A 24,233-nucleotide genomic window follows, 5' to 3' on the forward strand; every position below is an offset into this window, starting at 1 on the left:
CCAACGATTTGAATTTGAATTGTGAAATTTAAGTGATCCACATCTTTGTTCTTTGCCGCAAAAATTGCTCGTTCACTCAACCAATTGTGATTTTTGTGGTTAACGATGACGTTCGGGAACACTTTTTTGATGAGGTCGTCCTTCGCTGAGACGAAATTTCAAAAATTCTGCGGAAACGAAATCAATCCGTTCGATTCGTCGACAGGAACACGGCAGTTACCGATAGTCAGCAATTGCTTAGAGAAATCTCCGGCAGATGGATCGTTTAGCAATACAACTCGCATGTTTGTCGTCAGCTGAAATTTCTTCACATAGCGCCACAGAGTCTATGATTTGAGGCAAGCGTTCATTTCATCGGCAGCGGTCGATCTTGGAATGACTGGTAGTGTTTGGCGGAAATTGCCAGATAGTAGAATCATTGCGCCACCAAAACATCTTGAGTAATTGCGCAGCTCTTTCATAGTTCGATTGAGTGCTGCCAATGCGCATTTGTGCGCCATTGTGCATTCATCCCAGGTGATGATTTTACTTGCTACCAAAACTTTGGCCATTGCTGAGTGTTTCGCAATACTGCTTGTCGGTGTTTCAGTCGTTTGAACGGCAATTTCAACGTTGAATGAGTCGTTCGGCATCCTGCTAACAACGTGGCCGCTATCCCAGAAGAAGCAACTGCTACAGAAATTTCGGATCTCGCACGAACAGTGGCAAAAATCAATTACATGAGAAATGTCTTCCCAGTTCCACCAGGCGCATTGAGAAAAAATAAACCACCATTTCCATCATCAATTGCCTCCATTAACGTATCGTACACTTCCTTCTGTTGGGGGTTCAACATTGGTACATTCGATCGAACCGATAGGTTCAATGCATCTCGATTATATTCACGTTCACGTTCCAATTCTCGATTAAAAGCGTCATTCATTCCACGATGTGGCGTTGGCATTCCTAACTTGACTAACAAACTGCCGCACATGAGATGACACATGTATTCGATCAAAAGCAAAGCCTGGTTATGTATCTCTTCATTCACTTCGAGATCGGGATTTTCTGAACTGACACGAATTCGTTGTAAAATATCTTCTGACATGTCATCCTTGTACTTGTTCCACAGTTCAGGTGGATTTGATGGGAAGCATGTCAAAATAATGATAGCAAACAATGTGCGTATCTGACTTGGAGATGCAGAAACAATATTGCTACAGCCATTTTCATGTCCCAATGAATATCGTTTTCAAGCAAATTGAGCTGTTGACTTGCAGCACGAAATGTTGGACACACTACACCATTGACAGTTTAAAGTGATTCAAATTATGTCGCCCCACGAACATTTACCATCAATAACCGCAAGTAGAAGCATTCGTCATTCTTCGGATGAACTGTGTAAATGCGACCAAGAGCATCATTAGAATGCACATCCAGATGATCAGGAACCGCATCGCCTTGCTTCCGACGTTGAAATTTCTTCGATGAAGCGTTCCAAGTGTAATAACGTGGCATCTCAGAGTAGAGCAACGTTCGTGCAAACGGATCGCTTTGACAAATTGAAAAGAAACTGGTCAATGTTGTCGCTGGAGGTGTTACAGCACGTTGAGCAACAATCGATGCAATAAAATAAACTCGTTGACCATTCTCCAGATGCACCGCCAAATGTATAGCAGTGGGATGACGTTAATGAATGGGGAATGAGAAAATACGCCAAATTGCTTCATTGCAGCTCACATATTGACAAACTTGATAGTGCGTGATTTCATCGTTGGTATTGGGAGTTTGAACGCCAAAAACCATAATATCGCTGCCTTTGGTGACATATTTGTAGATGTATTTGATGTACTTTACTGAATTGCAATACTCGTGTATCAGAGATGGCGGTGTATACGGATTTTTTTGTGATTTTCTTACTTTTCCAATGCGCGAGGAAGCTTCTCGAGGCCGAGACGAACAAAAAAAATCATCGAAATCAGTCAATCAGTTCTATATCATCAATAGACATCATCAAAAAAACCGTTTCATACGAAATGTATAAGAAAATTAATATTCTTCATAATTTCTTTTTCTGCGAATTTGTCCGATGTTTTAATAGTTATTCTGCTATTTAGGGCGGAGACAAGTCCAACAAATTAAAGATCATAAAAATTGGTCCAGCCGTTTTTGAGTTATAAAATAAATGGTGTAATTAACCCGACTTTGTTTTATATAGATAGATAGATTAGATCTTCTGGATCGCGGCATTGTAAATAACACTGGAAAATTAATCACACAATCAAAATTACATCATGAAGCAATTATCGATACGCGCACATTCACAAATTTGATAACCTCACAAAGTGAACATTTTAGAAGGCAACTTATCGTTTGAAAATCACGATCAAAATCGCTATTTGTCTACAACAAAGTCTTCCGGTATTATCTGAGGCTGAACTGAATCAACTGTCAAAAACGCCATGTTCATACTTTCTTTTGTTTGTTTGTTTATTGTTTCTGTCATGTATCAGAGATGGCGTTGTATACGGATTTAATTTTTTTGTGATTTTCTTTTGTTTTCGTATGCGCGAGCTCCATCTTTTAAATTCATCGATATCAGTCAAAAGCCGTTCGATACAAAATGTATGAGAAAATGAATTTTCTTCATAATTTATTTTTTCCGTGATTCATCCGATGTTTTAATAGTTATTCTGCTATTCGGGGCGGAGACAAATCCAACAAATCAAAGATTATAAAAATCGGTCCAGCCGTTCTTGAGTTATAAATGGTGTAACTAACCCGACTTTGTTTTATATATATATATATTGTAGATTATAATCTGTAAACATTAGGTAAGATTTTTATACGTGATTTAATCCTGAATATGGCATCATTACCAGTCAATGAATTGATGAATCGTAAAGTGTTTCCATCTGGTGTCTGTCAAGTCCGACCAAGTTAATCGCATAATAGATAATTTGTATTTGAGAGTGAATGAATATATTATCTAGTATCTAGATTAAATAACTATAAAATTTCAGGATAACACAATTTTTCCGATGAAATAATATACATAATCACGATTTTCATAGAAGAGTTTGAAAAAACGCAAGTAAATATGAGTAAAAATTTTCAACTGAAAATTTTGGTAGTTTGAAATAACATTAAAAAACTCAAACAAGCGTGTTTTACGTGCATACTATTGCAGTGGTGAAAGGATTCCGAAAATTCCATTGTATTTTATAAAGAGAATAAATTGCCGAATTCTCGATTCGAATTGTTAAAAACCAATTTTTGTTTTTTAAGCCGCAACATTTTCCGCCAAATAGAATATTAAAAAAAAAATGTCTTTCCAAATGTACACCTGTAGGCCAGTAGTTGTAAACTATTTTATGTACACACATTGATATGTCACATAAAGCAGCGTAATATAAAAAAAACTAAATGCTTCTACTGTGCGGTTTCATATCCAAATACATAGTATTAATATTGAATTTTAATGCTTTGATTGGATATGGATCATCTAAAATGATAAAAAAATAATGATTTGAAATATTTATATGTTTTGTCCGATTCTTAGCAAACGTTGCTCAAAATGTATCACGTTACGACCAGAGATACCGGTTCGAATATTGGGTTTTGCTGATAGTGCCGGAATCCATGACGTTTTTAACCGTAACCCATCATCCCTATCTCATCCATATCTCTTGATAATGGCCTCTGAAACGAGCCCGAAACGTCAAGGAAAGACGGAAGAAGTGCGCGCGGTGGAAACCCAAAAAAATATTACGATTGAAATATGTACCTACTTACCACATTTTTTAACTTTTAGTAGGCACTTTAAATATATTTTATAGAGAAGTAACAAATACGCAATAATAAAAATACAAAGGTAAACCAATATAACGGTGTAAATTAAGTGCCTATATATAAAATAATATATACTAAACTCTAAATATTCTAGGTGTTCTCTTGTATTTAAAATACCTCTTCCGATCCCGTGGATACCTAAAAAATACCCAGTACAGCGACTGCATTAACTCGTTGGATTTATATGCTCATAAATTGTCACGCTGAACGGTACTCACCTGTTTTTATAAGCTACTGTCTTCGAATGATTGTTTATGAATTCGCTGCCAAGCTTTTTGAGGTTGGACTTGTCACACGACCAACATGTCCATGTGGCGGAGAACTACAGAATGCAAGCCACATGCTTCGGGAATGTGATCAGAAAGGAAAGAGATGCTAAACTCGGTCCTACCAGCTGTTGCACCTATCGGGCCGTCCGACCTGGTTGCCACAAAGGCCAATTATAATGCTTTTAAGAAATTTGCGCCGTATTATTGCGGACGTGAAGATCTATTCACATAGTTTTGTATGTCCGTATTGTTTTAGCTTTGTTTTTGTGTTATATGTATCATAAATTCATTTAATTTTGTGTTAGTTCTCCATGCGTTTCTCTTCCATGGCACTCTTTGTTAAATAACGTAAACTTAGTAAACTCACTAAAGTCAAAACTCACTCTTGAGAAAGTGGCGACTTCAGTCTTGGATATCTGCTCCTGAGACATTTCCAGGCGTAAAAAAACTGCTGATGCTTCACATCTAAACTTAGGGCCTCGTGATACCGAGTGTATCCACCACAATGGCATCCCAAACCGTAAAACATCCTTCCTTCCATGGAATCATCGAGATACCATCAGGGCGCTTATCATCTTGTCGATAGACACCAAGAGGCTCTGTCTTGACGGAACTCCCGACGAAACCATAGCATAGAGCGACAGATCAGATCATTGGTGGCATAATGACGATTATGACACTCGTCACTCTTCTGATAATCTCAATCCATGTCGATTCATATGGTCAACTGGTCTTTCGCAATTATATTGATGTACATATGACACAAAGGCGAACCAAATATATTATATTGCTTATGAATTTAACATCGAGTAACGAAATTAAATCGACGATTGAATCTTTTGACGGCTCGGGTAAGAAAATTTTCGTTTACAATCCTTTGTTGAAAATTGTAGAAAACGAAAGAACTATTTTTAATTATTCATGTTTAAGGGGGGACGTGCTCAGCGTGGGTCAAAATGGAGCTTTTATTATATTTTAAAAGCATGATCCTGGACATTCCTTAAACGTTGTAGATAATCTATTTATATAATTTTGTAGCCTTATTATCCTTTATATTTATTTTAAGCATTTTATGACTACATAACGTATTTTTATTACATAAAATAGTATTGTTTTAAACCTCTCGCTCTAATGTTTTAGAATATAGTCATATTTCAGTACGTCCATGTGAAGTGGTGTTAAGATTTTTTATAATTAATAATTTTTAAAAGCATTTATAAAACCATTAGTAAAATTTATGTTGACATTATTATAGTGAAATATTTACAATAAAAAATTATATTGATAATCTCTGTGATCTCAAATTTGACAAGAAATAGGCAAGTGAAGAACTGACACATTTATTTCAAAACAAATAAAAATAAAAGCAAAGTGAAAGCATGACTTATTTATTTTTTAAAACTAATGAAAATGCAGTAAACTGCATTACCGCTCGAGCTTTCATTTATTATTTTTGCCAATTGATGTCACTACACACCGTATAGTATTCAATATCTACAACTTAATGTAAAAGATCACTGAGTCAAATCATTTTGTAATAGGTATATTATTGAGGTTCTGTTTTTCAATAGAAAGAAAATAGCTCTCGCCTGCGTAATATTCCCAAAATATATATTTAGTTTTAACGTCAAAGTATGTCATTCGTCGCAACTGAAAGGTTGAGAGACGCTGCTGTAGACACGGTACACAAATGTGGCATTCAGCGCGGAAAGGTTATTAATAATTTTCCAATATGGTGGGAGGAAGAAATAGCAATACTTGTGATATTAAACCAGGTTTGTTCAGTGCGAGTAGGTATTGATTATTTTCATTAAATATGGACATCAAGATTGTTTAAGTAACCTTTGGTATAACGCACGGTATCGAGAGTGTATTTTGGGTTATTAATTTTCCAGTCTGATTGGACGGAAATTATTGATTACATATATGACTGAAATAGAAAAAAATGTTCTGAATTATTTTAGTCGGTATGGAAAAGATTTTTTTTTGTATGAATTATTTTGTAATAAATTATTTCTGTTAATCTTTAGTGAAATAATTCTATATTGAAGCAATTAAATAAACAACATTTGGACGTCTTAATAAAATATGCAAGGGTGACCTTTCACTATCTCTGAAGCGTGTTTAATTAATGTGTTTTTCCAGTATTGACGTAAGTGTCCGAAATTTAAACCTTGAATTAAAAAACAGATTCAAAAACAGATTAAATACAATGCGGTATGACCAGTGACGTCCCGTGGGGGTAGGCAGACTGAGCGTCGCTTGGAGGCGGCAGTTACCCAAAGGGCGGCAAATCGAGGAGAAAATTTAGGTATCTATTATAGAAATAGCTACCTAAACTTAGTAATAACGGAAATATCTTTCCATTCAAAAATTCAGCTCACTTGTTGGAAACGAAATGTATTAATTAGGTAGGTACTATAACAGTTGTAACAGGACTTTATTTTTTGTTGGGTTCGCGATGTCTAGTTTACTTCCGTTGTCTTTGGATGACACCTTCTTGGTGAACAGCAATGACACGTGCATACCTAATTTAAAATTTATCCAAATATATTTTCCAGTCACTCACGAGTTTTGGAAGTTGTCAAGTGTATTTTTAAATGTAGGTACCAAATGTAAAAATGTAGAAACAGTAGACTCGCAATATTGTCTATTGAACCAGAGATGGCATTTAAATTAGATTTAGTGATATTTATAATATCTTGTTAGTAATGTATCCATACAACACATTTCTTAGATATTGGAGTCATGAAAGGATGATAAAAAGTACTCATTAACTTTAACTCAAGTAAAAATGTGGCGGCATTTTGGCACTGCCTAGGGGCGGCATTTTGTCTAGAGACGTCACTGGGTATGACCTATAGAGAGATATTTGTTGTGCATAACGCGCACTGACCTATACAAAAATAAATGCGTAAAGGAGCAAATAAAAATGTTGTATATTAGGCGTATAACCCACTTAACGCAGCAAGTGGGGCTCTCGCGCAAAATTTCACAAGTGGCGCGTAAATCAACGAAAATACAACGTAATCAAATACGCCAGCGCACACTGGATTTGACGACGCATTATGCCCGCCTGCCCCATGAGTCATCGTTTTTTGGGTTCTCGGCGATACGAATTGACAAAAATACAACGTAGTCCATTCATTAAAAACGGCGAGCAAAATCACGCTCCTCGAAGCGTCGTCGATGCGACGGGCGAGAAGCCATTATTTAAGAACAGCGAACTCTTTGTTTAATTATTGCGTGTCCGATTTTAATTACAAGCCCCGAGAAATTTAATAATATTTTTATTGCTTTGTTATGAGAGACGCTGATAATAATAATTATTATTTTGTGCTGCTTGAGCCCCTTATTATACATAGGTGAAGGGTAATGCGCGGGAGGGAGGGGACCTACTCAGTAGTGAGCGCACCGAGCGCTTTCTTGGTGGGCTTTATGCCTTATAAGTGTAAATGCGCTGAAGTAGAGATGGATAGGCCATAAAGTTTCCCTGAACAAACCTCATCATTCAGTCAGCAATGATACCAAAGACGTGTTACACACCTAATCCCAATTAAACATAGAGAGTCAGCTGGGTTGATGATATAATCAAGGTTAGCGGAGGTACGTAGGTGCGGAGATAGAAAGGAGAGGCCTTCAATCAGCAGTGGATCAAGAGTGGCTGAGGTGATTATATAATAAACAATACAACGACTCTCTGAATTCTGCCGCCCTCATGAAGTGTATATAATAACGGGGTGGATGTGGTCATTGAGATCAATGTTAACATAATAATATAACATTGGGGCAGTTTTATCAAAGTATTTATATAAAAATGTGTGTTTTATTAGGATGTCGACAACCTCAAATATTCCATGGTATTGGGGAAGATAGATGGATTCGGCAAAATTTAAAAGATTTTTCAAAATAAAATTGGAAGCTTCCTTCAGAGTTAATCAGAGTAGAAGAGGCGATATGTTAGAAGGTCGGGGTAAAATTCTATATATATGAACATAATGTAGTAACATTTATATATATTATTTTATGCTTCACAGGCAGCTACAGATACTCATATATACCAAGCCAATTTTATATTATAAAGTTAGTAAACATAATGAAAAATGATGTTAAGTTAAACGTAAAAATTTTTTTTATTAATTAATTTTTTTATGAATTAGAGAAATAATACATAGATGTGAAATAAATAATCCAATATTGTGTTTCAAAGGTAGGTGATAAATGAATCTTTTTATGTTGTATACAACTCCGAGCTAAGCCAGACAAAAATTACATTCAAATTAGGAAGTGCACCACCCCATAAAATGCCCGGCGCCACGTAAAAGATCGATGGGGGCTTTTTGGACAATAATAAGGTCGAAGGTTACCTTCCTGCCAAATGCCAGCCCTCTACCTCGGGCCACGAACGCGGATTCAATCTCCACCAGCCTAACATACTCACTGTACTTAAATATTATAGCAATTAACTGAATTTCGATTGTTTATTTGGGCTTTAATACAACGTTTGATAATTGAGTTTTTTATAAACTTACATGTATGCAAATTCTAATGGATTTAAATTCAAATTCCATCAAGTACCATCGGTCGATAGTATTAATAAATTTTGGGCATCAGCGCAGTGGTAGTAGTCATGGATTTGTGAGGTGAGGAGTATGTAAATGTGCATGCGCCTGCATCCAACCGTTGTGTATAATATTAATTTGAAACGTTCAAATCGAATGAGTATATTTTATTTAATATGTATATCTGTTAGTATTTCACGGCAGACGAAGTCGTGGGCTATCGTTAATTTAAAATAAAATACATACATTTCAGTGGGTACCTAAATCGATTAATCCGTTTACAATTGAAACAAAAAAGCTTAACAAAGATTGTCATTTTTTTCACCTTCGATAGCATACAAGCTGAAAATAATATCACAAAGGTAATCCGAAGCCTTTGTCCTCTATAAACGATATACGTACACTTCTATATTAATATTTTGTGCAGTTTTTACCTGACGGAGCATTATTGAAAGGGGAAGAGACAGATATAATATTATATAACCTTAATCCAAATACACAACATTATGTTGCATACAGGCGAATGACGATAGGGTTTCTCTGATGGAATATACAACATCTATAAGTGGGTATATAATTTAACTATTTTTTTAATTCAACGAATAATTAGCAGCTTTTATGGATGTATCATTCTTTTATTGAACATACATACAAGTACAAAAAACTTAGAACCCAGACATCGGTTAGTAATTAAGGTAATTTAATACTTTGATTTTAAAATACAGAAGCCGATTGCCAATAATTAGTAACGCAGTTTAGTGTATTGTAAGAACCGATAGTTAGAATTATGTCGCAATTATAACATAGTGATCAATGCACGTGGGCGCAATACCTGAGACACAAGTATATTATCGTATATTTATCAGAAGTCGTTTCAAATTATGTATATAATTTAACATTTTCCAAATGCTCATGAGTTTTATTTGCAGTTCCTATTTTAAAACATTAAGTCTACGTTGTTGTATTTCACATTATGTACTGAAAAATAGTGAAACAATTATTAATTTACACCGAATATTTTGTAAAACCTGAAAAAGATTTATTTGAGAGTTATAGAAGATATTCTGATGGATGATTTCATTAATAATTATAAATTACGGAAATAATACTTTTACATACCCCACACAAGATATTTTACTTGGTAGTGGTTAACAAAGATGATGAGGTTAGATACCAACTTTTTCAGATAGCATTCTTTTTTTGTTTTACATGAGGCACGTTCCTGAATACATGACAATATTATGCCAAATAATTAAGAATATTTTTTTGTATTTTTTCGTACATCCTTAGCTGTTACATTATTACTGGTAATGTCTACATATTATATTTTCTTGTATTTGACTTTTGGGCTATCTCTGTGTTCTGTTTCCTAGACTTTTAAGGCTTGTTGTAAATGCCATTTCCAAGATATAATGTACGGAAGAATTTTAGATATTAAAATGAAAACGCTGCTCAAAAACGTTTACGACTAATAAAATGCTCACAGTCTTTGGATTCAGCGGGCGTGTATGAGATAAGAAGTCCTGGATGTTGGAAGTATATTGACCAATCATCAAGAACCATAAACAGTATGTGAGTGAACACGAGAGTTAAATTACTAGACAACATCAGCGTTTTACAAACACTCCATGACTACAGGTCACAAATTTGACTTCGAGATTGAGATACTGTGCCGGAATAAGCATTATTAATAGGTGAAATACGGTGTCGTTCTTTGTCACAGTATACAGTAAAGTTGAGTTTTTCTTAGATACTTGGCTGGGAGGTATTGTACTTCTGCCCTCTTATTGTGTGTGGTTGAGACAGGCGCGCACACAGAAATATTATAATATGGGGTCCATTTAAAAAGTAATCATTTTAATTTAGTTTTATTTTTTTTAATACGGCGGGAGGGGGTGGAGTTAGCAAAGTTAACGTAAACAAGAGTTAACAAAGTTATCGCGTAGACCACGGAGCTTTTTAGGATACCTACCTACCAGACACTCCGAACTTTGATTCTGATGCGTCTATAAGCTTTTTCGACTTGTCACATCCATAAGTGGTTATGGAATACGTATTGCCTAATGGTTATTATTATTATGATTGTTGGTGTCCGTTTGTGTCATCCGCGCTGTCTTGTTTTTTTGACATGATGAGGCAGAATATTAAAACAAACATTGAATATCATAGATGATTGCACCAATTCATGTTGCGTGGAGTGGGGTCAACCCTTTTAGAAAGCTGTACGACAGACAACTCCTTCGGGTCATGATCGTCAGTCATGAGCTCCTGAAGAGGAATAAAATGAGTAATATCCCATTTGTTTTAGGATATGAACAATATTTTTTGACCAGTATCCGTATCTGCGGTCGTCGTAGAAGACAATATTGTGTAGACATGTCTAAAAATTCAAATATGGAAGTATTTTAATTTGGCAGGAATTTTAATCTTGAATTTTCTATATGCTAAATTGCTAATGATGAAAAATACTTAAAAATCGGCTGCAGCGGTCGACAATTTTTAGGAATCAATATTAAATTTATGGTCATTTTCAATTGATGAATGTGGGTGGGTGGCAAATTGTATGATATTTAGGTTAACAGTTTCCAATCAAATATTTCGCTAATGGAGTTTCAATTCAGATGCCAGTAGCTTAGTTTATTAATTGAACATGGTTAGACGAGGGACGCTTGACATGGATTATAATATAATATAACACTACAAATGTTCGCAAAACCTAACAACCGGGAATTACTTTTAATTTGCAATGGTTGTTAATTAAATTGTTATCAGAAATAGCTCAACGCGTTCAATTCGCTCGTTATTTTTGGTAAAAAAAAAACGTATATTATCTAAGCATGATTACAACGGATGATTATGGAGATATGCAGTCTCATTAATGGTAGCCTTTAAGCATATTTTTTCCGTTTCAATATTATGATTACGTATTTTATCAACCGGTAAGGAAAAAAAATAATAATATACTTGTGGCCATATTAAATGTATGGGTGACGTGTAATTTAGAAGTTTTTAGAAAATGTATAAGTCATAGTAGGAATTCGCTACCCTGACCCGCTTCGGTGATCCAACCCTCCATTGGGTTTCATTTACGCCAGATTTCAGTCCTTGCTATGATTCACTGCCTCCGGCACACCTCCATCTCACAGTCTCTACCGTCCTTTCGCTACATGCGTAAATTAATAACAACGTGGACCAATGCAATACTCAACTTCCATTATCTCGAAAAGTAGATTGACAACACTTCATGGTTTTTCCCATATGAAAATCATCCACGAAAAATGAACGATAAACAATAGGGGTTTTTTTAAGAACGTTGTTTGGAGAAATCAAGTTTGGAGTACAGAACTGCCCTTAAATTTTAAAAGAATATTTTGCCCTTCAATAATGCCTTGTCCTCAAAATTCCTTGGACTGATCGGATGACAAATATTGAAGTATGCGTAGTATCAAAACCAGATAACTATACTACCTCGGACACATTATGAGACGACAAAAATACAGCAATCCCCAATTTGTCATCCAAGGAAAGATCAACGGTAAGCGTAGCAGAGGACAACGCGGCATTTCGTGGCTTAAGATCCTCCGTGACTGATACAAGTGCAGCTACACTGAACTATTCCGGGTAGCAGATGGCGAAGATAAGATCGCTCTGATGGTGGCCGACCTCCTCCAAGATATGGTATAATAAGAGAAGAATATTGTCCTTGCATTATCACCTGCGTACCAAATTTTAAGTCTCTAAGTGTGCAGGTGGAAGACGAAAATTTAGCGTGTCAGAGAGACTTAACAGATTTCAGCTTATTTTTTTATAAACTAGTTTTTTATTCGACGAGAAGGGATGCACCTAGCTGAGTTGGAAGGGCACGTTGGCGCGGGTTTGAATCCCGCTGGGCGTTGTATATTTTTCAAAAAGATTTTTATGAGTGGTTATATTATATATCTCTGAGATGGATTATCTTTTTTTTACATGAAGGAAAATATATGAGCATCCGGATTACGAAAAATTCAGTGTGGATAAAATTTACATTCTATTTGTTATATTAAATAAAATTCCAACATTCCTGTCTATGTATTAGTCGGCCAATGGGCTTTTATTTTAACTTTGTCAGTAGCCACAAGCAATTACATTATTCCGAGGAATGATTAAAAAATGTCACCGAGAAAAATGGAGATTGTATTTTTAAAGTAACAACCTTCCGGCGGCACGACCGCCACAATATCCTTTGTTGTGCGACAAATTCCTCGCAGCGAGCGGAATGCCACTTATTGGTTTGGTATTTGCTTTGTGGAATATCACCGCCACCGGCTTTCAAAGGGGGAACCCTGATGGGGCTCTTCTAAGCTTTGTTACATCGCGGAAAATCGGCGCGAAAGATTGTGAATAAATAGGCTCTGCCGCTCGACGGAAACGGAAGTGGCCATCTCGAGCAGATTCTTTGGAGATGCTCGATCGAAACGAATTTGAAAGACTAAAAAAAATATAGAATATAAGTAAGCAGTTTTTGTCACATACTAGAATCATTGTTTTTTTTAAGCCTCAAATAAACACGTTTTTATCATTTTAGCTCATATATATTTTACTTAGATATTTTTTACAATAGTTTTTAGTCATTAGCTCAATCTATTGGGTCCATTTTATGGATCTAAATATTATATATTTAAAGAATAACGTGTGAATTCGCCAGATGCTGGATTTGAATCTGTGACATGCATGTGGGGTTTTAAATATTAATTCACGTATTTTTTTAAATTATGTTACAATAAAAAGTGCACAGTGATTCAATACAGTAAAATTATTTGAACATGGCTAAATTCAAAGTTGTGCAGAACCCCTTTGTGGTGATTAGACGTATCTTAAATTCTTATCTCTCTCTTTTGGCGAACAACTGCGTTGAAAAGAAGCAAAATGACGCCCCTAAAGGCGAATTAGGCGAGGCGTTTACGAGCGCCCCTACCCGACGCTTCCTTTGCAACCCCCTTACCTGTTGATTACGAACGCCTTTAATGACGCACGACTTGCTCTTTTCACACAAATTAATGTTTTTATTGCGTAGAGGCGATGTACAAATTTAAAGTATGCAAATAGGGGTAGTAATGATAGTACACGGATAAGGGTGATTGTTTGTGATTGATATTATATTCAGGAGATTTAATGAATACAAAGTGAAAAAAATATTTTAAATAAAATTAAATAAGTATTTTAGAATAAAAACCTATATTTACCAGAGGATCAATTAAAAAGGGAAAATATTCATGGTAGACAGATCAACAATCTAGCAAATAATGTAGAAAATGATTTTATGATCATAAGTAAAAAATAAGTTAAAGTTTTCCGCCTTTACATTAAGGACAAGCCGGTAAAGGTGGAGCATGTGAAATATATCGATCCCGTCAGTGAGAAGACTGTAGTCCAGATCATGAGACGAAGATCAGAATTGAGATGGCAAGAATCATTTTTTAGGAAGAGAAATATCTCTTCTGTAATCGAGATACAAGACCAATGAGGAGGTTTAAACCGATAAAATAAGACAATATTACTTGGCGCTACGCAATGAGTGCATTATTTACCGCACCAGGGAACGCCAGAGGGTAGCAGAATTGTAGACATAAGGACATGCTACGTTGCAATGTCTGTAAGTGGCTTAATACCCAAAGCGTTTGTGATCTGATACGACAAGCCCAGGATAAGGAAATTCACTGTAATTTGTTCGCCAACTTTTGATAGAAGACGACAGCGAAAAGAATACCTTCCGTAAAACGGAGTGAATAGAAATGACGTCGTGAATAGGAACAGTTCCCGGGGAAAAGATTCAGAGTGCTACAATTGCTAAAATGCTAAAATGCTAAAATGCTACTGTTTGCATTCCAATAAACCTATATGTTATTTGACAGATAATTTATTTTTCTGCCGTACAGAAACTCCGATAGTACAGGAAATGTGACCGTTTGTTATTCATCAGAAGTGAAAAAGTTTGTTGCGATTGGCATGTTTTGCATGTCTGATAAAACTTTGTCTAACGTGTCTACGCCAAGAATGAACTCAACGCCATTAAATATATACTTACCTATTTTTGTTCCAGATAATCCACTGATTAGAGAAATAATACGTTTCTATTTTTTAAATACTCGTTTATTTATAATTCACTATTTCTTTAATTCAACGAATAATTCACAAGATTTAAGAATGTACCATTCTAATTATTGAACATACATAATTTTGAAAAACACTTTCTGAGAAAATATATTATAACAAATAGAAAAAATCTTTTTGAAAAAAGTAAGCCACCCGGCAGGGAATCGAACCCTGCATCTCCTGGGTTTACGCCCCGTCCGTGCATTACCTCTATGCTACAAGGTGACATCACCTTACGTCACCTCTATTGGTTATAATATATTTTCTCAGAAAGTGTTTTTCAAAATTATACTTGTTTCTTTATTGAATAATGTTTTTTTTTTATGAAAATTTGTAGTTTTTTCTTCCCGTTTTTATTTACCCTATTTCGCTGGTAATTAGGAACAGAAGATAATTTTAGGAAAGTGGCGAGTGAATAATGAGCATTCTCATTTACCAAACCATATTACTGAATTGCAAACACAACTTTTGGTAAGTAAACTTAGCTTTTCAGTTATCCAGCATAGGGTTTAAATTGAATATGAAATCTGATAACGTTCATATTCACCCTGTTTTAGTGTACAATGAAATATTTTAAAACAGTTAGAAGCCAATCAGTACAAGTTATTGAATTTATAAACAGATAGTTAGATAAACTTCATTAATCGTGTTGCTACTATTAAAATTTACATTGATATAAACTATAGGTAAAGGGTCTATTGTCTAATCATACAAACATTATATTTATATATTTTTTCCTGTATTTGCCTTTCGACGTCCCAAATTTTAGAATCTTAAACATTCCTTTATTTTACTGGCAAAGAAACGCCATTTATCAGTAGATTTTTAAAGCAAAAACTTAATTATTTTGACGGGTTTGATCAACAATTTTTGATACATGTGAGTAAAAAGTACGTTTATATAAAAATTGACTTATATTTATTGAGTTCTGATTAATTTCATTTATTACGTGTACGTAAATCGATTAAAATGTAATTTCAAATTATAACTATCTGTAATATTTATATGAAGCAGGATATTCGCACGCAAGTACATACAACTTACATCGTACACCGAAAATATACAAAAAGAAAACGATCAAGTCATACAAATCCTTTGTGACTTGCAGAATCTAATGATGGTTTGCCGATCAATGAAATTCTAAATGCTGTCTTTCAAGGGTATGTAAATTTAGTAGAAACACATCTATATATTCGGAAAAAGTATGTGACCAAATGCTCGGCAATGAAGGCAATAATCGCTTATAATTTTTGTATAAATGAATTATATAGGGAAACAAAATTAGAACACTATTTAAACAAATGAATCCGTTAACGGTAAATATCAGGTTTTAATCAGTCGGACTTCAAAGGTCAGCGAGATGGGTAGGGGGATTTTTTTTCAATAACCGCGTTCCTGCGGCCATTTTATATGCATTACTCCTTGATATCTCAACCAATATATTAAAACTGTTATTTTAGTGGTTCACAAGCCAATTGAACCAAGTCCATTCTAGTTAGATTTGATGCCCTATGATATGATTGCCCTAGAATAACTTAAAATGTACTCAACATAACACTTCAGAATTGCAATCATATCCTTGAATAAAGAGAGCTAATGAAATATTATGTTTGAATCAAGTTTACTCAAAACTAACCAGAATGGTGTTGGTTCACATGGCTTGTGAACCACTGAATTTATCTTATTCTTTTTGTGTTAGCTATCATATATCACTGATTTTATTATTGTTTTATATATGTTTATTATATAAGTTAGTTTATTCGACATAACATTTTTAACCCGCAGTATATTTATAGCTAGTAAGCGGATATCTATTTCATTCGATCTCTTATCTATCCCTTGTTTACAAGAACCCAGAAACGTACAGCAGTTAAACAAGATATTCAACTATAATTTAATAATCGTGAATTTAAAGTTATCTTCAAAGGCGATGTAATGTTCTACGATAAGGCCTCAGTATTTTCTATGGAGCAATAAACATATTATTTTGCCGCCTTATATATTGGCTCTAACTACACTTCTGAAAGAAGGAAATAATGGATTAAATAAGCAATTATGTAGGTACTTGTTCGAATTACTGGAACGGATAATTTGAAATGTTACACATAATATTTCCAATAAGCAGTCAAAGTCAGGTAACATAATATACGAGCGTAACTGATAAACTCTTGATTTATATTTCCGATTTAGATTTTTACTAGTACTACCTACGTGATCCTCGCTTGTCGTTAAAGACAGTGATTATCGCTGTATTCAACCGTACTAAGGCTTCCTGATTCCATGTATTTTTTTCTTACAATAAATATTACTATATCAAAATTATGTTGGCTACTCTTAGTAGTGCAATGTCTTTCATCCGATGACTCCGGGTTCGATTACCGATGAGGTCATAATACATTTATGTGATTGATTCACTTCTACTACTACACTACTGTCATTGGGCTTCACAGCCTGTTGTAGTCTTAAAAGAAGAAGAATAACTAGTTTATTGTGAGATTTTATGAAGTCACATTACACGGTTGTGTTGTGATTTAAGTTTTGTACTATTCCATCATCATCTTCAGGCACTATGCACACTCACCAATGGTAAATAAATACACACTGACAATGAGTACAGTTAATTCTAACTTATATAATAAATTAATACAATAAAGTACATATGTAAAAACTTTTTTTAAAAGTAAGAACATATAACAAACAAATAATTATAAATAGTGGAAGTGTTTGTAATTGTTGTGAGAAAAATAGATATTAATAAAGTACCTATATCTTGTCTTTCTGTCATCACTGTCAGCGTTTGTGGCGTAAAATTTTCAGGATTAATTATTTTAAATCAATACGAGGATGGGTCTATAGTCCGCAACAGTTGTCAACATAAATAACACAAACTATAACGTCAGTATTACTATTGAATCATATGGATTTTTACTCTGGAATGGGACGTAGTTATAACTGGGGTGATTGGATTACCTACACCCCAAAAAAAAGTTTTATATTTTATTCTATACAAAATGATTTACAAATTAAAAAGTGAAACATTGTAATATAAGTAGGTAATTATTAAAACATGTAGGAATACAATATATTATTAAAATAATGATTGGTTGGGCCATTTATGTTCCCATTCCACTCCTTATCACCCAACTCCTAATCCCCAGTGTTATTGTCACCAGACAATCAATAATCAATTACGGGTCATGAGAGACTGTGTTACAAATAACACTCAGTTGCATCTCGATAGCGGGCGTGAGCGGGCTTCTAATAGCTTTCCGTCGCTTAAGTGATTGACTCAATAGGTACAGACTCATTCAGAATCTATCATCATCATTATGAATGATGATGATAGAATAGACCCTCACATATAATCGATAAAACTGACACAAAGTGCGTGAGTGTACAAACCGGGTTACCCAAACAACAATACCGCGCGAGTGAGAGTTGAAACCAGACCACGGAGTCATCATACATCATCACAAAGGTCAGTGTCTGGCATTCTGTTCCATCGCCCCCACCCCTAGATCCGACCTCCTCATCTTCCCATAAAAATAATTACAGTCCACTTAAAAAGCTCAACCAATGATAATTAGTGTTTTTTTTAGAAAAGTTTTGGATAACCTTTTCCTATTATGCACTCATTTATAATGCTGTATAACTTTTCAAAGAAATACTATTTTTATATTTAAATTATCGTTTTATTAAAACGCAAACTGCTCGAGTAATAGCCAATCTATGAAATTGAAACGCCTCGAGGTGGAAATAAAACTTCATAAATCTAGCGACAGATTATCTATGCTTGCATTTATGTTCCGTGAATACCCCCAAGCAGATTCCACGTTGCAATAAACTAGTTTTTCATAGTTTCCTTTGTTTATTAAAATATTTTCTTCCGTGTAAAATGGTTTATTGTTTCCGCTGGAAATACGAAAAACTTATTTTTTATGAACCTCTCATGCTTTTAAATGATTTATAAATCGCTCCAGATAGAAAACGTTATGATAGTAATAGGAAATTCACGATACAGATTTTGTCCTTCATAAAATATCACTAAATCGACTTAATAATTTATAAAAAAAAATGGTTGATACAATGACCGCTGTAGAAGTAGATAGCGCTGCGTATGTCATCGAAGGAAATCATATTATGTTAAATGACTCACGTAAACAAACGAGCATCCTCAATACTTTTAAATCAATCGTCTGGACCAAATCTTACGTTAAATTTTATACATTATAATATTTTCAGTACAAAACTAATGTAATTATTTGCAGAGCGTTGGAGCTCGGAGCAGGAGCACGGAGCAGTGGAGCAATGGGGTTTTACCCGGAGCACCATACATTTGTACTGCTGCACTGCTACGGATGTGTTTTTTTATTATTAAATATTATTGAATTTTCGTCCAAAAATGCTCTGAAAATATTATATTTGACACTTTGCAAGACTGGAATTTTTTGAAATACAGCAACACTGCCGAGTGATAAATAACCTAACCTTTTTGACACTTTGGAGACACCACGTTGATACATAAGTTGTCGAGAGGTTATTTTCAGCACTAAAATTAATTCTAAATGAGAAGAGGCAGATAATGAAAGACGATTTGCTGCCGACAAATTTGTTTAATATAATTAATAATGAAAATGACGAATAATAACCCTTGTTTTAAAACTACTTATTTTTAACATTTGTATAAGTACATACGTAATATTTACCCGGAGCTGAACAGACCCTGGAGCGGAACTCGAGCAAGTATTAGGTTCCGGTGCAGTGCTAAAGCGGAGCAATTCAAAAAAACGGTCCACTCCTACCCTCTGATCGTTTGTTTTCTGCGGTATGTTTATATCCGTAATTGCGGTATGTGCAGAATTGAATTTTTATGATTATCAAGTGACTATTAAAAAATCACATTAATGAATCAATGATATTATATCATGGCGTATGTGCCTGATGTGAACAATATTTAAATGTAAATAAACACACTGCAAATATTGGCGGAGAACACTTAGGATCGCATATCAAAGAGATACCCTGATATCTTCATTATAAAAAAATATAAAAATAGTGCCAACAAGATTAATAAGACATTAGTTATGGTTAAGTATTTTTATTTGTGTTGCAGTTGGCCGTAGCACAGTTTATCGTGAGTTGTTGTATCGGAAATGTACGATCGTATAGTATTAAGATCAAATTCTTGTCTAAATAAAACATTTATTAATACATAATAAAAACCACCGAAATAAAAGGAAAAGACAGACGAAAATAGGTAGGTAAGTAAATAAGAAATACAATAATATAGTGAATATTTATTTAAAAACATCTGAATGATTTAAAACTAGTCAAATATCATATAATAATGACAGCGTTATTATGTTCTTATTGAATCTAATAAAATTGGAACATTATTGTCTGCAATTCTCAACAAAAAGCGTTTTTTAATCTCAATGCTATACGGCCATCTTTTAACAACTGTGATACTACAAAATATAATACTTACCCAACTACCTAATAAACTCTTCTTCAATATACCTAGACACGAAGCATCAATGAAGAGGCACAGCATCCATGGAGACAAGGCAGTGGCAGGATCTTGCAGCAGGCAGAAGACAGTGGAGACGTTTTATGAACCAGTCCAGGACCCGGATGGGGTTGCAGCACCGGTGATGATGATGCTAATAATTAAGTAATTTTAGTTTGTTTCCATGACCGAAAATAATATCATAAGTTTCATAATATGTACTGAAAACGTTCTAATTGTATGATACAGTTTCATCTCCCGTGCGTTTGAAGTATATTATTGGAACAACATTGTATAATCATGAAAGTAACTGTCATAATGAGTTCTCCTACATGTTTGCCAATTTAGTTAGTTAATTCTAACTAACACTTGTTTGTGTGGCTTAAAAACTGAATATAAAAATGTAGCGGATAATTTCTAGCGCTTTCCACGTGTACGTGGCCTTTAATAATTACGCTATAGCCGTCCGTGTTGACGATCCCAATTTACAAGTATCAGGAACATAACGAGTCCCGTGACATAAATACATTAGCACTATATAGACATACCCACCAACATTGAGATCCTACATTCGTTGTACAAACGAACTATTGAACCTTAATTACTTGGTACGTAAGGTACGTTTATAGTAATTACTAAACTATACATATTAAACAAAGTGTTTTTAATTGTAGCATATTATGCACAACAATATATGAAGTTTAGTTCAACTAATGATTTATAGCGGGAATATATACCGATGGTATAACGTATCCGGTAAATTATACGTAAACTTTTGTATCAATACATTGTGGCCATGAACATATTGTATTCAAATAACAGATGACAGAATAACACTGAAACCGTTCTTCGTCCACCATTTCAATAAGCGATAATTATTTGTATGCATTTAAAAAAATCTACCGTTTATTTAAGATACAACTAGTGATTGCAATATAGAATAAAAATATCAATACCGGTTTTCCAGTATTTTCTATTGATTTAGTATTAATACCGGTATTCATAAAATTATTTAAAAAAAAAAACAGAATTATCTACCAATAAATATTATATAAATATGTAAAATCTCTTTGAAATATGTATATTTTATAGCATGTGTCATTGCTAGTCACCAAGGACGATAAATAATCACGAAAGTAAACCAGGCGCCGCGTAATCCGATAAAAAATACAGTCCTGTTAAGGCTTTTATGTTAATTGATGCATTATGTTTCCACTGTCAATACCGAATATCTGTATTATCTGATTTTTAAAACCAGTATTTCGGTATTGAAAAATACTGGGATACCGGTTTTGAAATACTGGTATTGCAACCCCTAGATACTCGTAGAACGCTTATTTGTAGACAGAAATTTACCAATTATTAGATTGATATACCATTTGAACATTGATCCATTTTAATATCTGATAATAATTATAGCTAATTATAGCCTTTAAAGGTTTTTCATATTTTAATACTGAAACTTTGGTCTTCTGTATTTCTATAAATAAGCGTAGCATCTAAAATAAACAGCAATTTTTTTTTAAATGCGTACAAATTAAAAATCGGTGAAATACTAACGTGTTATCCGGTCTTATTGAAATTCTGCCAGATGTTGTTTGAACATAATATATTCACGGTCATAAGGTATTCGTACAATTGTTTACATACAATTTAAATATTACCCTGGTATAAACAAGTAACAAACGACATTTGGTTTTCAGACAATACAGCCATGACCTATATGACTGTGAGATATGGCATCTTACTACGCTTCAAAGGTCTCAGCTTTTGAGTTTTGAGAATCGATGTCTTCACCGAATCTTAGAGGTACATCGGTACGACTGCGTTACGCCGCCAGAGAGTACGACAATCTACACCGTTGTGGCACAACATCAAGGGTTCCGTCACCGCGGCCCACCCTCCTTCACTCTACAGAGGTGCTACAAAGCGATCTACGCGCTGCAGGTCTAGCATGACGGGAGGCACGATTATGAGCGATGGAGCTAGGGAAATGGCGCGAACTTGTTCTTGCCCTATCCTCCAACAGTTGGCCGTGATATGATGAAGTCTTAGTAGTAATAGTATAAACCATGAAAATGTCTTCGATAACACTTTAAAAGAGTTGAAATCATAAATGTAATAAAATTAGTACGAAATGAATCGCCTGCGCTCACCCTTCGTGGACAGACTAATATATCCTTGAGGAGCAAGAGGGATCATAAAAACGGTTACCGGATGAATCTTGATACGCATCAAACATTTACGTATGCATTTCAACTGAGATTAACCCGACTCGCGTAAAGTGACTGCGTCATTCCGGGATAAATTAACACACTTATCCTACGATCCAAGGCGTAAAAATGTCCTTGAGTCATGTAAATAAACATGATCGTAGAAAACATACGAAACATTTGCTTAATAGCGCATATTCATCATAATCATCCACCTGAGTCGATCCCCTGCTGTGTGTAGGTGTCTCACAGCTTCTTCCACTCTTCCCAGTTCCTAGTTCTTCACTGCCACGTAGGTAGATCTAACGAACGAGATGAGTTCGTCAATTTAGCGAGCATCGGGGCATCCCTGTAGTCGTATATTTCCCCTTGGGTATCACTGCAAGACTGCATTTGTCTAGTAATTAAGGCGTCTAATTCCAAAAAGCGATAAGTCCACATTTGGTCAAAATTGCGAAAAAAATACGCACGTATTCTTTGTATAATTTTACACAATAATATGTATTGATCTATAAATTCCAAAACGCGACTAAAACCTACGAAAAAAAATATTTGAAGTTTCGAGTTATTACAAAAAGCGCCAAATCCGTGTTTCATATTATTTAAAGCTTGGTTGATTTCGTGCGTGTTTAAGTCAGCCAATAAGGGATCGTTCAATATTGTAAATGGCGTCTCTCATGCTGTGGCATCCTGTAAAATCATAACAGTGCCACGGAAATATGTGCCTTATGCAGGATAAATTAAAAAGTGAGGTTCAAGTAGCGCTACGTCAAATTTTATTTTGCATTACATTCAAGAGTTTATCGGCTGAAACAAATTGCCATTTGGTTCTAATTTCGACATATAATACAACGGAAAAAATAATCTCATGTTTAAACAAGTAATTGAAGCTTGAAACATAAAAACGCTGTTTCCCGCAAATATCGAATTGTGGACTTGTCGCTTTTTGTAATTAGACGCCTCAATTTTCCACTCACCGAGATCCATGTACCTACAGCCAATTGCCATAATATCAGCTTGGAAACATCTATAACATTGCATACTATTATCTGCCTCCTCATTCATTGCTTTTTTGTAAGTTTTTGGATTTCTCTTACAATAGATGTACCTACACGTTTAACGTCATGTAATATTATATAAGTATTGGTAGTTCAGTTTCCGCTTTAGATACAATGTAAGGTCACTTTTCAAAATACTACTGAAGCGCCCAATAGCCCAGCGAATATTATACTAATACTAGCTGACCCGGCAAACGTTGTTCTGCCATATAAATTATTTCTAGTGAATATTTTGGTTGATAAATAAAAAATAACGAATGTATCGTAAGTGTGTGGGGATGGGATCTATGACAGAAAGATGAATAGAGCGCTGTAGACGATGACCGCCGATAAAAACAAAAAAACATCAACCATTCATTTTCTCAATTCAAAATGAGTAATGATGTTCATAATGAATGAATTACCTGTGACAGGATCTCGTTGTTTAATGTTTATGCAATATCCGTCTTGTTCCTTCCAGAAAATTGGCGAATATTGGAGAGCGTCGTATGAACGGTGTGTGTCAGCGATGAACTCCAGATTATTTTTTTTTCTTCGAATCACAATTTCTCGCGTCGATGTGCGGTCGCCAACCATGATTCCAGCAATGTCGTCAACAACAGGCACATTGAATCAACGTACGTGCTCTCCAGCTGGTGTTTTATCAGTATTGACGACAA

The 24,233-nt window shown here is 34.7% G+C and overlaps 1 protein-coding gene across 1 annotated transcript in view; it reads right to left on the minus strand.

The window, feature by feature from the left end:
- Positions 1 to 24,233, minus strand: part of LOC147073822 (uncharacterized) — a 130,546-nt gene that overhangs the window by 40,447 nt on the left and 65,866 nt on the right. Inside the window, exon 2 of the mRNA XM_085944696.1 lies at positions 23,979 to 23,990. Coding sequence (XP_085800822.1) covers positions 23,979 to 23,990 — 12 coding nt within the window. The remainder of the gene's footprint in view (positions 1 to 23,978; positions 23,991 to 24,233) is intronic.

The sequence above is a fragment of the Rhyacophila brunnea genome, unplaced genomic scaffold (assembly GCF_057557595.1).
Source record: "Rhyacophila brunnea isolate RB1 unplaced genomic scaffold, BYU_Rbru_1.0 scaffold_17, whole genome shotgun sequence".
NCBI lineage: Eukaryota > Metazoa > Arthropoda > Insecta > Trichoptera > Rhyacophilidae > Rhyacophila > Rhyacophila brunnea.